Genomic DNA, 15,754 nt, shown 5'->3' with positions numbered 1-15,754 from the left:
GCAAGCAGCCACAATAACAACATTATTGAATAAAAATACAGACAAAGCAACAATAACACAGCATCAACAACAACCACAACATCATCAACAGATTGAGAACAGCATCATATATACTGTATTAATCTTCTCCGCGTCACCTAGACATGACCCAGTCGCTTGGCTTTTCTCGGCAGCTGAGTTACTGGGCGTTCACCAAACGATCTACAAAACAATTTACCACTTAATGTAACAGTCTCCTGAAGTTTAGTCCTTCAATTTATTCTGTTTTAATAAATTCATATGCCCACAGACTTGGAGCAAGTCTACGTGTCACCGTCAAGTTACCAGAATATGAAAATTAACAAACATGGGATTAAAGCCAATATCTCTGAAGCTACTACAGACATTAATATGTTATAGAGGACGTGCACATCGTCGTAAACCACGCGCCTCTTTACGGCAAAAGCTTGGCGCTACCCGTTAAGAGGTCGCGGAACGGAAATTATGCTCTGGCTCGCGAGAATGGACGTGCGTAGCATAATACAAGATATAGTGAGTGCAGAGGTCCTCTGGCAATACAATGGCAGAAGAATTGTTTCAGTACGGCTCACACTTACACACCCCCTAAATACACAGACATACTTAAATAGCAAGCATAGACAAGCAAACTAACGGCTGATATAGCCTCTCTGTGTTATTTGTGACACCTGTGTTAATGAAAAAGATGGTAATCTTTGATACTTTGATAGTACCTCATTTTAGGATGGCCTGACCAAAAATGGCAAAAATAGCTGCAAAAATACACAATTGAAGATTTCATCATAATTTGAACATATCATATTAAGATCATCCCTAAGAACATGTCAGATGAGTAGTTTTTTGTGAAACGAATTTTTTTTACCAAAAAGAGCAAAAATTGCCCAAAAATACAGAGTTGCAGATTTTATCATAATTCCAATAAACACGTATCATAGTGAGATAACCACTTGGAACCTGTATACCAAATAGCACAGCTATCAAATGAGAATTTTTTGAGAAACAAATTTTTTTTGACCAAAAATGGCAACAAATTGCCCCCCCCCCAAAAAAAAACCTTGCATATTTCATCATCATAAATAAGATAACCCTTAGAAAGCTTTTTGACCAGATATCAAAGCTATCAGACGAGCAGTTTTTGAGGAACAATGTTTTCACCAAAAATGGCAAAAAATGCCCCAGAAATACTAAATTGCAGATTTCATCATAATTTCAACATATCGCGTGCACATTTAGTTCATCTGTAGAAACCTTTACACCAAATATCAAAGCTATTAAACGAGTAGTGTTTGAGAAACAAAGTTTTGACCGAAAATGACAAAAACTGTCTTTAAAATATTTTTTTCTACACAATTTGAACAAATCTGAACTCGGTCATCCCTTGAGACCTATATCAAAAATATCAAAACTGTCACACCAGCAGTTTTGAAGAAGAAGATTTTTAAATTTTTTGACCGAAAATGACTGCCTTAAAGTTACAAATTTTCATAATTCGTCACAATTTAAATAATCGTATCTTGTTTCTACATAGAAATTATCATGTCTCAGTGATTCAGTTACTCACCGGCCTTCGGCAAATGGCCGTTTTGCAAAATGTCCTAAAGTTTTTTTGTAATTTCTGACAAATGGCCGGAAAAAATTGTCACAAACCAACTTCAATCGGCCAGGCCCTGAGGCACAAAGTTACAATCTTTAGTAATTTAATTTTAGTGGCTGCCTGCCTCAACAGAAAACTACAGCTAAACGTAAAATGTTGTAAGATGTTGAAACAGTTTACCCTCCTTCCTACAAAGTTGCAATGTATTGAAACAGTTTACTCTCCTTTCTACAAAGTTACAAATTCCCTGGTACGTGAAGCAAACATTGTTGCTGTTCGATACGTCCATGAATACACTGACTCACTTCTGTGAGTCCCGAGTCATCTATGAGTCCAAATTTTACCAACCTTGCTTGAATAAAAATTGGCTGTAACTACTCAGTTTGATAGTAAAAACCATAATTTCAAAGGAAACTTTCACAAACAGAATCATAATACAAGGGAAGAGGAGAAAAACTGAGGTTTTCTCAAAGGTCAAATCTGGGTCACCTCATGTGATGTCATCATGAATGAGACCCCTTAATACACAATTATGGTTCAAAAGAAACCACCTATGGAGGTCCAATAGGTACAATCTTATGTTCAAAGGTCCTTGGTGCCTTCCAATTTAATGGCATTTAGCTTGACTGTCAGTTTTAAATCAAAAGTTTATTAAGAGTCATGGCAAAGGGACATTGTGAACAGTAGTTGCAATAAGCATATCCATTTTCAAATCGTCACATTTGAGAACTGCAATTTTGCATGGTAACTTAACATCAAAGCAACAATTCAAAAGTAGAACTATGAAAATTGTCCATTTGGCCTATTTCAAATTGCCATAACTTCTACAAGAAATGATGTTATTCTGGATGATTTTAATATTTTACAGATTCCAACAGTGAACATTACCAGACAGTTCTTGATGATATCAAAATATCAAATGAAAATATTTCTGGGCTAAAATGTTATCATAATCATTAATACAATGATTACTTTTAAAAACATTGGGAAATTAAATGAACAATATCATTGTGTCTTGCTTGTCTTACATAATTTGGGCCCGACCCTTTTTGTCCTCAAGAAAAATACTTATGCTTAAGATGCTATTGAGCCTGCTTGATCACAACTACCGTATGACACAACACCAGGGCCTTAAACACCACAATACTTGTATCTATACTGCCACTATGCTACCAAATGCTTTCTTCATCTAAAATTTTTATTTGTGTGGCTCACAAAATTTTCAACATGACTTTAAAGACTGCATAAATAAGCCACATGAGGAGCTTTTAGCTTACATACCGGTATATGATAAGTTGTCATACTGTGAATACTGAATAAATGCTGAAGAAGTATTCTGTATCTGTGGTAATATACCGGTACACTTCACATTGCTACCAGACTTGTAGAATTGCCACCTAATTTTATTTCTGGTGAAAAAAGTTTACCACCAGAAATGAAAAATATATTTCTATCCTTCTAATGTCATAAAAACACAGATAGTTAATGTAATAAAAACTGAACAAATATTTGTTTAATGTAAAAATTATCATGAACAACATACAAAACATCTTGATTTGTATAATTGGGAACTTCTGAATGCCAACAAAGCTGTTGCCACACTTGAAATCGTAAACTGTCTAAAAGTTGTTCAAAGTGGCTACAAGATTTTTGATTTGGCTAATGAGTTGGCTGATCATTTTGGTGATCTAGGGAAGTCCTGCAGTTTATGCGAATGCAGTAAACTAAATAATACTGAAGGTTTTATGTTGGTACAATTTGAAACAACACAACACCAGTGGTCTATTACTTACCTTTAATGCACTCACCTGACTAGTCTATTTAACACCAAATATAGTACCAGGTGATGATGATACACAATGACACTCTACTGTGTTATTTTATTGAAATACTTTATGTCCCTTAAAATGCAATTTGTCCCCATTTAACCCTTTCACCACCATGGTTCCACCCAAACCATTGTTATCAATGGTGATCTTGGACCTGTATACAGGGAACTGGGGGTGAAAGGGTTAAACCTACTATGGGTCCTTTGTCCCCATTTAAACCTACTATGGGTCACTGTGTCCTCATGCTAGCAAAACTGGCTAAAACACTGCTCAATTACAGTATAAATAATTACAGTAAGAAAAATAAATATTATTAATCTTATGGACATTAATGAATGAAAAAAGCCCCCAAATTGAAGTCCATGGGCCAAAATGCCCCTACTTTCTGATCTAGATTCAACACAGTGTCAGTATGTGTTTCACAAAAAGTTTTATTGAACAAAATCATATTCTCACACCCCTCAGAAATCGTTTAACTGTTAACCATCAAGATATGGTGATGAGAGTTAAAATTAAGGGAACACTAATATTTGAGATGGATCTCTCAAGTTTCTTGAGTGAAGACAGGGCCATCTTATGGAAAAGCTTTTCTGTTGCAGATGACCCTGTCTGAAAGTTAAAATTTAAAGTTCTAAAGTAATTTTCAGAAACAAACTTACAGTGAAGATACCACAGTTATGTGATATCCTCACTGTAATTTGTCTGTGAACCTCACTTTGAGACTTGAAATTTCAACTTTCTGACTCAAGGATAGGTGTAAACCTTTCACAAGGACAATTCAAGGGATAAAACAGCTCAGGGATGTATTCACATTCAAAATTTATTGTTTCTTTTGTTTGTGTTCCAGATTTCCAAGTGTATTATTAGATCTGAATACAGATACCAGCCTTGTTGGTTACCAACAAGGCTGGTACCTTTATGGTGTATATGTGTGTGTGTTAAAAACAATATTCTCTGACACAAACGCTGCGATTAGGTAAACAAGTGACCACAAAGGATTATGGGATTGTCCTAAAGATTTTCTCGATTTAGGACATATGTCCTAAGCATATACTTTAGCAGCAGAATCACTGTGTCTGTAAGTACTGCGGCTCTCAAAATATTTGAGTGCCGGACATCGTCACAGACGGACATACATACATACAAACATACATACAAACATACATACATACAGACAGACAGACAGACAGACAGACAGACAGACAGACAGACAGACAGACAGACAGACAGACAGACAGACAGACAGACAGACAGACAGACATATTGACGCCGGACGCCGGACAGACATACATCCCAATAGCTCTTATAGACTATTGATTATAGTACTTATAAACAATATGTGTACTCAGTTTCCAGGGCAACCACCTCCAAAATTTTGGAAAAGTCTAAGCTAATTGCTTATGGCGAGTTATGGAGAGTTGTATGCTTATAGCTATGATTGTACATGGTTAAATTGCAGACCGGCCGCGACCAAAATTCACGGAGGTGAAAATACCGGAAAAAAAACAGAATCATAATGTCAGGAATCATATTTTTAGTTCTGCAAATCAAATTAAAATCATAAAGGAAATAAATTGTACAAAACGGTGCATCATTATACCCACTGCTCTAAAACGAAAGCAGACATGTCTGGACAACGCAACCTTTCACGACCCCATATGCACATGTTGACAACGAGATGCAATTTGCATAGCTCTGCGTGGCATGGCAGGGCTGTGTGTTACCGGCGTTATACGGCCTTCTTGGGTGGGAGGCCGTATAACGCCGGTAACAAACAGCTACTGCCACGCAGCGCTACAATTCGAAATGTTATTTGGTAGTAGTATTATCAATTTCACTCGCCACTTATAGCAAAATTGACGCATGAATCCCGCTGATCGTATACGTAATCGCGCAACTTCAGCTCTGTCACCATTGAAAGGCCTAAACTTCCCAGCGTCTCCCCGGCGTTTTCACCTCACATAAACATGTTCAAAGGTCACGGCAGGGTGAATGTGCGCATTTATTTAGTTGATTATGAAATGCATGTGCACTAGAGATGAGTCACCGTTCATACATGAGAGCAGCGCGGCCACTGAAATTTGTGGAAATTTTGTCATACTTCCAGGAACACGAAGCGAAAGAGAAAACTTTAAGTGAATGGTACTCTCTGCTAACGCTGAAAAAAGCATGACACCGATGAAGCAAATGCAACGAATAATGCGCGAGTCAATGTAAACCCCCACCCCCCCCCCCCACCTCGGGCGATACGGGAAAAATGTGGGGGATTAGACCGTGTGTGCCATGAAACTGTGCCCGAGGGGGTGGGGCAATTGCCTCGTTTGATCCCCCTATTCCTTTGACGGACAGGCCCAGATGTTCGTAAATAACTACGCATGCGCACGTATGCAGGGCCTGAAAATTACCCGAAGTCCCGGACCAGTGATTTTTATCCCGAACCAGTACTAATTACCCCTAAAAAGTCCGCAGACCAATACAAAAAAGGAGCCAATTTATTTTGCAAGGGAATGTCCAGTGCTTTTCCCAGATTGTGTTCTAGTGTCTTTTGACGAAAAATTAGAAACTACGTCCCCCCAAAATACCGAAGTTACTGAAACCAAGGAGGTAGCAGAGACGCACTAAAGCCAGTTACACTAAAACCAAGAGGCCCATTCCATTGAGAGACTACGTCTTTTAGCTACAAAATTACAATAATTATCGCGTCTTTAAGTCAATCAAACATTTAAAATTTAGTCTATTTCTTTCATCACAACATAAACTCTAAAGGAAAATCAGTTACTCTATTACAGTTTGCGATTCATGATATGAGCCAGGCGATGAGCGTCCACTAGCCACTGCACTGCAAAAATCAAATGACGGGCCACGTACTCATTTTACATGTAAAATTTAATGTGGTAAAAACCAGACCATAGCCTCAGCTAAAAATATCAGCAACCCCAAAATTGTGTGAAAATATTATATCTCTGTCTATCAAAGTAGTATTTTGCAGTAAAATTCTCTGGAAGGAGTCTCATTACAACTTTCCGATCGTCCGTGGCAAGCAAGCTTCTGAATTTAGAAGGTCACCATGCTGAATTCCTTATATAGTCAAGACCCCCTAACTCGATTGTAGTTGACCTTAACAAGAACCGCCTAGCTTGTCAAAACAGCGTTATGGCAATTTAATATTGCTATCAAAGGAAAAAGAAGTCCCTCTCAGATATTTGGTGTTTTAAACCTATTTTTACAATTTAAATGGGAAAGAATCAACCGCTGGCAATTATAAAAATGAAGTGAACTTTATAGCAATAGTAAAAAAACATGTTAAGTATGTGGTGCAAGAACTTGAGAAAATTACCAAGTAAATGTTTATGCAGTGTGTCTATATTAAAAAGATTGGCAGTTTATGCTGTATGCAAATCCCAAGCAAATCTGATAGAAATGCATATATAACATGAGTATGAGAAATGAATCATTCTTGTATTGTTATGCAAATTTTTGAGGACAGTGGATTTTACCTTGGACCAGTGAAAAAAAACAGGTCACTGGTCCTGGGACCAGTGGGAAAAAACAGAAATTTTCAGGCCCTGGTAATGGTATGTTGTTGTTCAGAGCGGTAGCATGGCGAAAGGTGGATGTCAAGGCCATGTGGGCCGGTAAGCAGCTTTTCAACTGGCTATTGATGAACGCGATGCAGCAATATTCAGAGGTGTGCATGAAAGTATATTTGTGATTGATGGCTTAAATATCGATAACTAAATAAATGATTTTCATCCGCCGTGTATTCTTATGTTTTGGAAAACTGAACATACCATACGCAAAATTTCCCACATTTTCCCACGTGAGCGTGACATTTCGGATGTTCACGATGCCTCATCGACATGGTCCAGCACTAAAAAGACCTCCGGGTCAACTCTATTTTTGATAAAGCTTAAAGGGACAAAGTCAGCCATTTTTCATGAATTTTGTTTGATGCGATATACTACTTATTTTGTTTGACATGTTGAAAGATACTGAATGAATGAGTGACCATACATATATTCGACCCCAGTTTTATACAAATTAAGTAAAACCATCGCGAAAACGAATTAATGGTCATGACCATTAATTCATCATTTCGTGATGGTTTGCATGTATCGTGTCTAAAACCGGGGTCGAATATAGCAGGGTCACCCATTCATTAAGTATCTTTCGACATGTCAAACAATATAAGTAGTATCTCACATCAAACAAAATTCATGAAAAATGGCTCTTTAAATTGCTTGTGTATTTGGAAAACATGTTCGGTCACGACGGGTTTCTTTTTTATGTCCGCTAAATGTATTATCAAATTTATTCATGATGACCCATATAGCTAGGGAAACAGTTCTGTTTCATCAGTGTGATCATTCTGATCATCTGTTCTGTTGAGTTTTACACAGTATCTTTGTGGTGTGTTTTGTGATGAATAAACACGGACCATTGTGAATTTTCATTCCTCTGCTTGTTTTAAATCAGTGCATGACTGATGTAGAATGTGTCATTGTGCTTGTAGCATGAGAGCGAGAAGACAAAAAAGCTGCACTTGTGAGATTGGACATCATGTATCTTGTTTAATTATCAGCTTTAATTAGTTTATTGAGGCGACAGGTCTTGTATGATACAATCTAATTGTTCTAGCCTGAAATATGTTTATGCCTGACAACATACAAGCAAACTAGACTGAAAAATATTGTAAATTTTTGCTCCAAAATAGGTGACGTGACAGTGACACCTCAACACTTAAAGTCACAGTATAAGTGGCTGAAAAACAAATGCGAAAAGTATGTCATTATCCTGGATCTATTTGTGTTGATTGTGATAGACATTTGTGAACAGCATAAATGTCACAAAACCCTGTTTTAAATGATTAAAATTGTTCTGAAGTTGAACATGAACTTTTTATATTGATGCAGGTTGTTTACGACATGAAAATTCCAAAGAGTGGTTGTGTGTAGGAATTTACAAATTCCCCACCCCCGTATGTGGGGGATTTACTTGGTTTTAGGTGGGGATTTTCCAGGTTGTCTTGCCCCAGGGGGTGGGGCATTTGGCAGATTTCACAGGACTAATTTCCAAATCCCCCACTAAACCCCGAGGGGGGGGGGGGGGGTGGGGGTTTACATTGACTGGCGCATAAGCCAAAAGCGAATGCGTGGAAATCATTGTATCGCTGTAATGAAAATGATAAGAATCATTGACCGATTTCCTCCATGAAATTAATATGTGTAACACATCTAGTGATGGTGATGAGGCATCGGTATCTTGATCAACAGGCCCCATTAATTTGTTTGCTTCCTCCGCTGCCTTCACGCCCTACCAGCCACTCGGTACCAAAATGAAGTTTTCTATTGAACGGCTGATAGGTTAGGGGAAATGTACGACTTCCAGATGAACAGCAGAGAGACAAAGAATTGCTAGGCATTTACCAATGCGCAGAATAAACAAGTAAAAAATTCTTACCTTGAATTGCAAGATTATGCTTTTGCGGAGAAGTCCGGAGTTCGAACGTCGCACATTACAGATGCAGTCATTACAGATGCACTGTAGACGAAATCGGAAGGCTAATGTGGGAGTTGTCTGATGGGTCATACATTTAATGTAGTCATGCGCAGAAGGCACATCTCATGATTTTGAGTCATAAACCCGAGTAGGGATGGGCCGTTATCAAGGAAGGGGGTTGTCATTACTTTATCAGTTGACATAAAGTTGATAGTTTTTCAAAGAGGAACACCATACATACCATCTTTCAAGAGTTCCATATTTTTGTAATTTTCGTCATATATATATAAAACTTTTTAAACAAACTGTAAAACTAAGATCTTTTCTACAAACATTTTTCTCGTTGCACTTTGAACTACCAAAACCCCTAGGTTCCAGCAGTCGATCCCTTACACATTGACGACAGCAACGGGCTGGCTTGTCTGTAGACTGTCTGCATTGTAATGATATACGTCATCGAATAATAAGAGCTAAACAATGCTTTCATGTTCTGAAGTCGTGGAAACGGTTTCAATAAAAAACGATTGAAACTAATTTCGGATAATTGGATGTTGAATTAGTGTCGATTTGATCTGTAAATGTAAGCTAATCTGCTTTTCTTTTTAAGTTATATACTTGTTTTTATGAGTAATTTGTAATATTACAACATTCAGCTATAATGCACCCGGGACATTTTCGGACGGCGAGGTTGTAAAATATTTTTTTCTGGTCAGCTGCTTATATGTACTTATTTTGAAACATGTGGAGTACATAGACTTTTGGCTGTCTTGTTTAGAACATCTTCTTCGTCACTTATATAGTATACGCATGGTGTAGCACCAATTTTGAAGTTCAAATGCGGAAATTTGTAGGAAACATTTCTCCAATGCCAAACTTTACGCAATACTCGCGTAATATCTCTCTAGATTATCAAAACGAATGGTATAAAGTTTGTTTGAGAAAAGTTTGAACACAAGTCAAAACTTTCCAATCCGAGGCTCGCCCTACCTTGACGTCGAAATATTGGTAATATAAGCTTTATTCGTTCTCACTTTACACAAAAGAGACTTTTGTCGTCAACACCTGTTTGTGCATAACGACATCTCGGAGAGGTAAAGCGAAGGTGACCACTGTCGAATGCGGGTTACGTGGACGAATATTTTCTCTAATTAACAATGGACGTCGTGAATGTTTTCCAGACTGTGGTTTTCAAACGAATTGGTTCAAAGTTGCTCATTGAAATGAACAAAAATGAGTGAGACAATTTCAATTTCTGGGCGCATTTGACTTTATTAACCTTAGGAATTACAGCAATCGATGACATGATTGGCTTGAAGCTATAGCCAAACAAAATAATGAAAATGATGAAGAGAATGGCTCATCCTCGGTAACTGAAAGAGGAGTAAGATCAACAAAGTTTATGTAAAAATACATCGGTATCCGTGATATTGAATGTACTGAATACAGAAACTTTGCATTGCTAATGCCGTGATAGAAATTTGTCAACACTCTGGAAGATTTTTCAACAAAGTATCGAGATTCAGAGAAGTGAAGATGTTCATAATGTTCCAAACCAGAATATTGAAAATTGTGCCAACGCTTTAGATGGAAATAGATGGAAAAACTACAGTGTGATTATCAATGTCACAGGAGAGGGGTATTTTTTGCATTTATTTATAAAATAGAGGATGTAAATGAAAATAGCAATAAACTTCTAAGAAAGTTTATACTATAGTGATTCTCAATAAATGGACTGTTTTGCAGGACTGCCATGCATTTTTTATTGTGTAGGGATGGTGACATGATCAGTTCAAGGTACTTGAATATAGAACAGTTGACAGCAAAGGTATTTCTATTCTACATTTTTGTTTCACATATTCTAGTTGTTAAGGCTATTAGAGCATTTTTTTATGCTTTTAATGTTGGTAATTTAGTAGTATAGTGTAAACGTTTTGAAATTGTCCTTATGAAGCTGCATGATTTACATAAACTTTGCACAGCACTTCGCCGACCAACATCGACACTTTAATATTGTTGCCCACCTTACACTGCCACACAGTATGAGTACGCTTGCTACGTATACATAACTCTTGTTAACTATGTTCTGTTCCCGGGCATCAATTTTCCTTTTGACGGCGAACAGTCACCTGATTTTTCAATAGTATCTTTTCTGTTTTCAAGCTTAAGGTCGAATAAACTACTTTAAATACCAAAACACGAAAGTGATATAATTAATACTGTATCAATTAAGCCCTCTACAGATGGTTTATGCACTCTTTTTCGGTATAACTCACTCCATATAGTACTCGCCTTGCATATTGTGCTATATGTCGTGTACCCCCCCCCCCCTTGCAGCTGGCATTAAGCTTATTGCTCAGCTTTTCCGCAAATTTTCTCCGATTTACTCACCCCTTCTTAAACCAATTGGAAAGTTCCTTCCATAGATGCAGTTATCTCAGATCAGTGACTCTTTGCCATTCGTCAGCATAGAAAACTCAGTCTTTTGGATTCAATACGCCCTTTTACATATAGTCTCCTAGTTGTGAATGTTACAAGAACATTTCCTCCCATGTTTACATCAATGTTTCCTCTATAGAATCTTCAATTAGCAATTCAAATTCATGACAAATAACTATGATCACTTCCTACAAAACGCTAATCATTTGCCAAACACCATTCCAAATTCCTTCCTTGCCCACTTATCTGAGTAACCCGTCGCTTGTTTACCTTCCAACGATAAGGCATGACCCGATTGAGCTCGTGGTTAAAATCTCGAAGCCTGAGTCCATTATATGTCTTGGCATCACTGTAGTTTGGTATGTCCTTACGCGTCGGTTTCCGTCCAGATTTTCGGATACGGCTCGCAAGGACATCAATCCTGAGATATTCATAAACATCGTTGTCGCATCACAGTATTCTCTAAATGTAGTCTGCGATTCGAAAAAACCGAAATTCTCAATCGGATTTCCTGTGTCACGAGCTATGCCGATCATCGTGTCAAAATTAAACTCCTTGTTGACAGGATCAGCCTGGAGTGCTTTCAAATTAGCCAGCCAATTCTTATATTCCGTAATAATGAGAGAATGGGAATTCGATGAACTTAAGGTAGTATGCACCTCGAAAGTGAAAGACTTAAACTTTTGCTCTAACTTTCCTCAGGGAATCTTTCAATCATTCTCTTTCAAAATCAAGAATAAAAATAGGGGGTCACCATGATAATTTTGGTACTAGAGAAACAAATAACCCAAGATTTACTAATATTAGAAATTCAAAATGGCCGCCATCCCTGTGTTAACTCTATGGAGAAAAATAAAAATTTTCGAATTTCGAAAAACTAAGCCATGGAAAAGTTTTCTTTCACCAAGAGCTTTAAAATGAACCCCCACATGTGGTATATCAGAAGAGAATTGTAAAAGTTTGAGAGTCCGAATGTCTGTCCCCGAGGTGCGTTCTACCTTAAGAAAGGCTTAAAGTAATCTAGAATAGCTTGTACCCCATAGTAATCAGCCAAATTTGAAGCTACGATGCGATCAAAAACTCTTTCCTTGAAAATTCGTTCCAAGCTGAAAGCAATCGCCAAGCAGAATGTGAAATGAAGCTTGGCCTCTTTCAGCAACGCCAATGAATTTCTCAATCACGTGAGAGATGTAGCTGCAGTACATTTTTGGTACGCAATCTACATCTGTGTGCAGTACGTGCTTCTAGATAATCCCAACCAGTAAAAGGAGTTTGTCAGATTCGACTGGGTACACTAATGATTCATCATGAAACTGATGAGATACTATACGTGCCAGAGACAGTTTAGAAAAAGGATTAGGCCTGACCGATTTGTCACATAGAGGATTTATACACAGTAGCGTCACGTTTTGAAAAACTGCTTCCTGTTTCTTAGGATCGGAAGAAGGTAACAAAACACCACACTTCCACCATTCCTGTAGTGACTGACGATGTCGTTCAGGTACACCATTAATGTAGTTCAACCAACCATCTGCACTTTCAGGGTCCCCGGCAATGGTGGCGTGGCGTTGCTTGATAATATGCCCTTTCGGGCCGCCACTTTGTAATGACGTCATCCAAGCCGACCAGATCGATTTGAACTGATGTAAATCATCTTCCATAACAACCAACCTGCCCTTTGTCTGTAGAGCGATAGCTTCTGTATCGGTTGTTATTAAATGCCAAAGAACGCCCTTCAGATATTCATTGTATTCGTCTGTAATGCATATGGAGTACCATAACTGCACCAACGCATCTGAGACTTCCTTGATATCACTTGCTGAAAACATCATGTACAAGAATAACACGTTTCTAGCCAGAATATGGACATCACAGTCGTTGATGATAAATTCCACTTCACCTTTGAACTCATCTGGCAGTGAGGCTACCGTCTTGATTACATTTCGTAAGTCACCAACACCAGCAAGTAGAAGGGACAACTTATCGGGATAGTGTCCACTGCTCCATTCATTCTGGTGCAGTTTTAATAGATCAACTGCAGGTGTGTTGCCAAGGTAATATACACAAGCGCCGTCCAATTCCTTGGTATCGACATCAACGTGGCGTTGCGAGTGGACTAAAGCCGACGCTAGTGTGATAATGTTGTTTCCTACCTCAAAGCATTCATCCTTGTGTTTTTGCCAGTGTTTCTTTTGACAATCTTTATCACAGTACCTCGCCGACAGACAAGCAGAACACAGTTTGGTCGATGGAGTTTCTTTACCACAGGCACTACACGCGTGGAATTTCTTAGCATACTTGCACTCGACCTGAAGAGGTGAACAGTGACCCAAATTAACTACTTGATATTTAGGTTAAACTGTGTTGGATTCCAGGACTAAGTGTATTGAAATGCGCAATATGTGTTTAGTTACCTTTTTTGCAATAAAAAGATTAATTATTTGGAAGAAACCGAACCAATCTATTGGATATAATTGGTTGTAATATTAGAAAACTGCAGTCAACATTTTGATCAGTAACATTTCATCGTCTAAATTAGACATCGCTTTTACACATTCCTTCCCTTCTGTCTGTATGTGGTACAGGTAATGTGTCAGAGTCATAAAAGCCATAGTTCTGTGTCTTCATTCTTGTTACATTGGGTATTTAGATGGTGATATTCACTTCTTTTCCAATGGAATATTTATCAAGTAGTTTAATCTGCCTTTAGATAAACAACCTGTCCCTTTAATTTATACTTCCTTTGAGTTGATTTTCGTCATTGCTACCTTCGACACGACCAGCGTATGAGTATTCATAAGATGTCAGGTATGTAATAATCATATTAATATGATCAATATGAGGAGAGAATGATTTTTGAATGTTAACTGTAATCGGAAGAAATACTCGTTGATTCACAATCTTGGTCGAAATAAAGCTACACCCTCGGTGATCAGACAAGAATAAACAAAGGAGGAAAAATGACAGACATAGACTGTCGCTCGAGGGCGCCCTCTACCCCCCTCCCCCCTACGAGGGAAAGCGTAGAGAATGCCCTCGAGCGACGGATCTCTCAGTCTAGAAGAGACAACGACAGACACATAAACAGCGTCGTAGATCATCGGGGGTTCAGCGTCACCGCTATTTGCAATGAACAGAAAGGGACGGCGTAACATCATGACGGGGGTTTCTGTGATGTCCGTACATGTCTTCAGGCTGAACATGATTTCAAAATCGATCAAATGTACAATCAACATGCTAGACCTTTACACAATTCGAGATTTTCATTGCAGTGTAAAAGCTTACAAACCTCATGTCTAAACTTGTCGTCTTCCATACACATTCTACCACAATAGAGACCAAAATCACAATGCGGACACTTCACAGTCCCTGCACGGCCACAACGCCAACACGCTCCGATAAGAGAATCCATCACAATATCACAATATCAGTCTGGGTCTAAAGGGAAAGGGGTAGATTGTGTTAAAGTTTGGTATACAATTAGCACAGTCAGCAAGCAGCCACAATAACAACATTATTGAATAAAAATACAGACAAAGCAACAATAACACAGCATCAACAACAACCACACCATCATCAACAGAAGAACAGCATCATATATACTGTATCAATTTTCTCCGTGTCACCAAGACATGCCCCAGTCGCTTGGCTTTTCTCGGCAGCTGAGTTACTGGGCGTTCACCAAACGATCTACAAAACAATTTACCACTTAATGTAACAGTCTCCTGAAGTTTAGTCCTTCAATTTATTCTGTTTTAATAAATTCATATGCCCACAGACTTGGAGCAAGTCTACGCGTCACCGTCAAGTTACCAGAACATGAAAATTAACAAACACAGGATTAGGGCCAATATCTCTGAAGCTACTACACACATGGATGGTATAGAGGACGTGCACATCGTCGTAAACACGCGCCTCTTTACGGCAAAAGTATAGAAGTCGCGGAACGGAATTTATGCTCTGGCTCGCGAGAATGGACGTGCGTATATCTATACAAGATATAGTGAGTGCAGAGGTCCTCTGGCAATACAGTGGAAGAAGAATTGTTTCAGTACGGCTCACTCTTACACACCCCCTAAATACACAGACATACTTAAATAGCAAGCATAGACAAGCGAACTAACGGCTGATATAGCCTCTCTGTGTTATTTGTGACACCTGTGTTGATGAAAAAGATGGTAATCTTTGATACTTTGATAGTACCTAATTTTAGGATGGCCTGACCCAAAATGGCAAAAATAGCTGCAAAAATACACAATTGAAGATTTCATCATAATTTGAACATATCATATTAAGATCATCCTAAGAACATGTCAGATGAGTAGTTTTTTGTGAAACAAATTTTTTAACCAAAAAGAGCAAAAATTGCCCAAAAAAT

The 15,754-nt window shown here is 38.2% G+C and overlaps 1 protein-coding gene across 1 annotated transcript; it reads right to left on the bottom strand.

The window, feature by feature from the left end:
* Positions 1-12,518: 12,518 nt before the first annotated feature.
* Positions 12,519-14,843, bottom strand: LOC139118935 (uncharacterized). Its single transcript, XM_070682506.1, has 2 exons — positions 14,666-14,843; positions 12,519-13,685 (listed from the first exon to the last, which is right to left on the bottom strand). The coding sequence occupies exons 1-2, from the start codon at positions 14,786-14,788 to the stop codon at positions 12,621-12,623; spliced, it is 1,188 nt and encodes a 395-aa protein (XP_070538607.1). The 5' UTR covers positions 14,789-14,843; the 3' UTR covers positions 12,519-12,620.
* Between the last annotated feature and the right edge of the window lie 911 nt (positions 14,844-15,754).

Source organism: Ptychodera flava, chromosome 2 (genome assembly GCF_041260155.1).
Source record: "Ptychodera flava strain L36383 chromosome 2, AS_Pfla_20210202, whole genome shotgun sequence".
Lineage (NCBI taxonomy): Eukaryota > Metazoa > Hemichordata > Enteropneusta > Ptychoderidae > Ptychodera > Ptychodera flava.
This window is presented reverse-complemented; position numbering and strand designations above follow the sequence as displayed.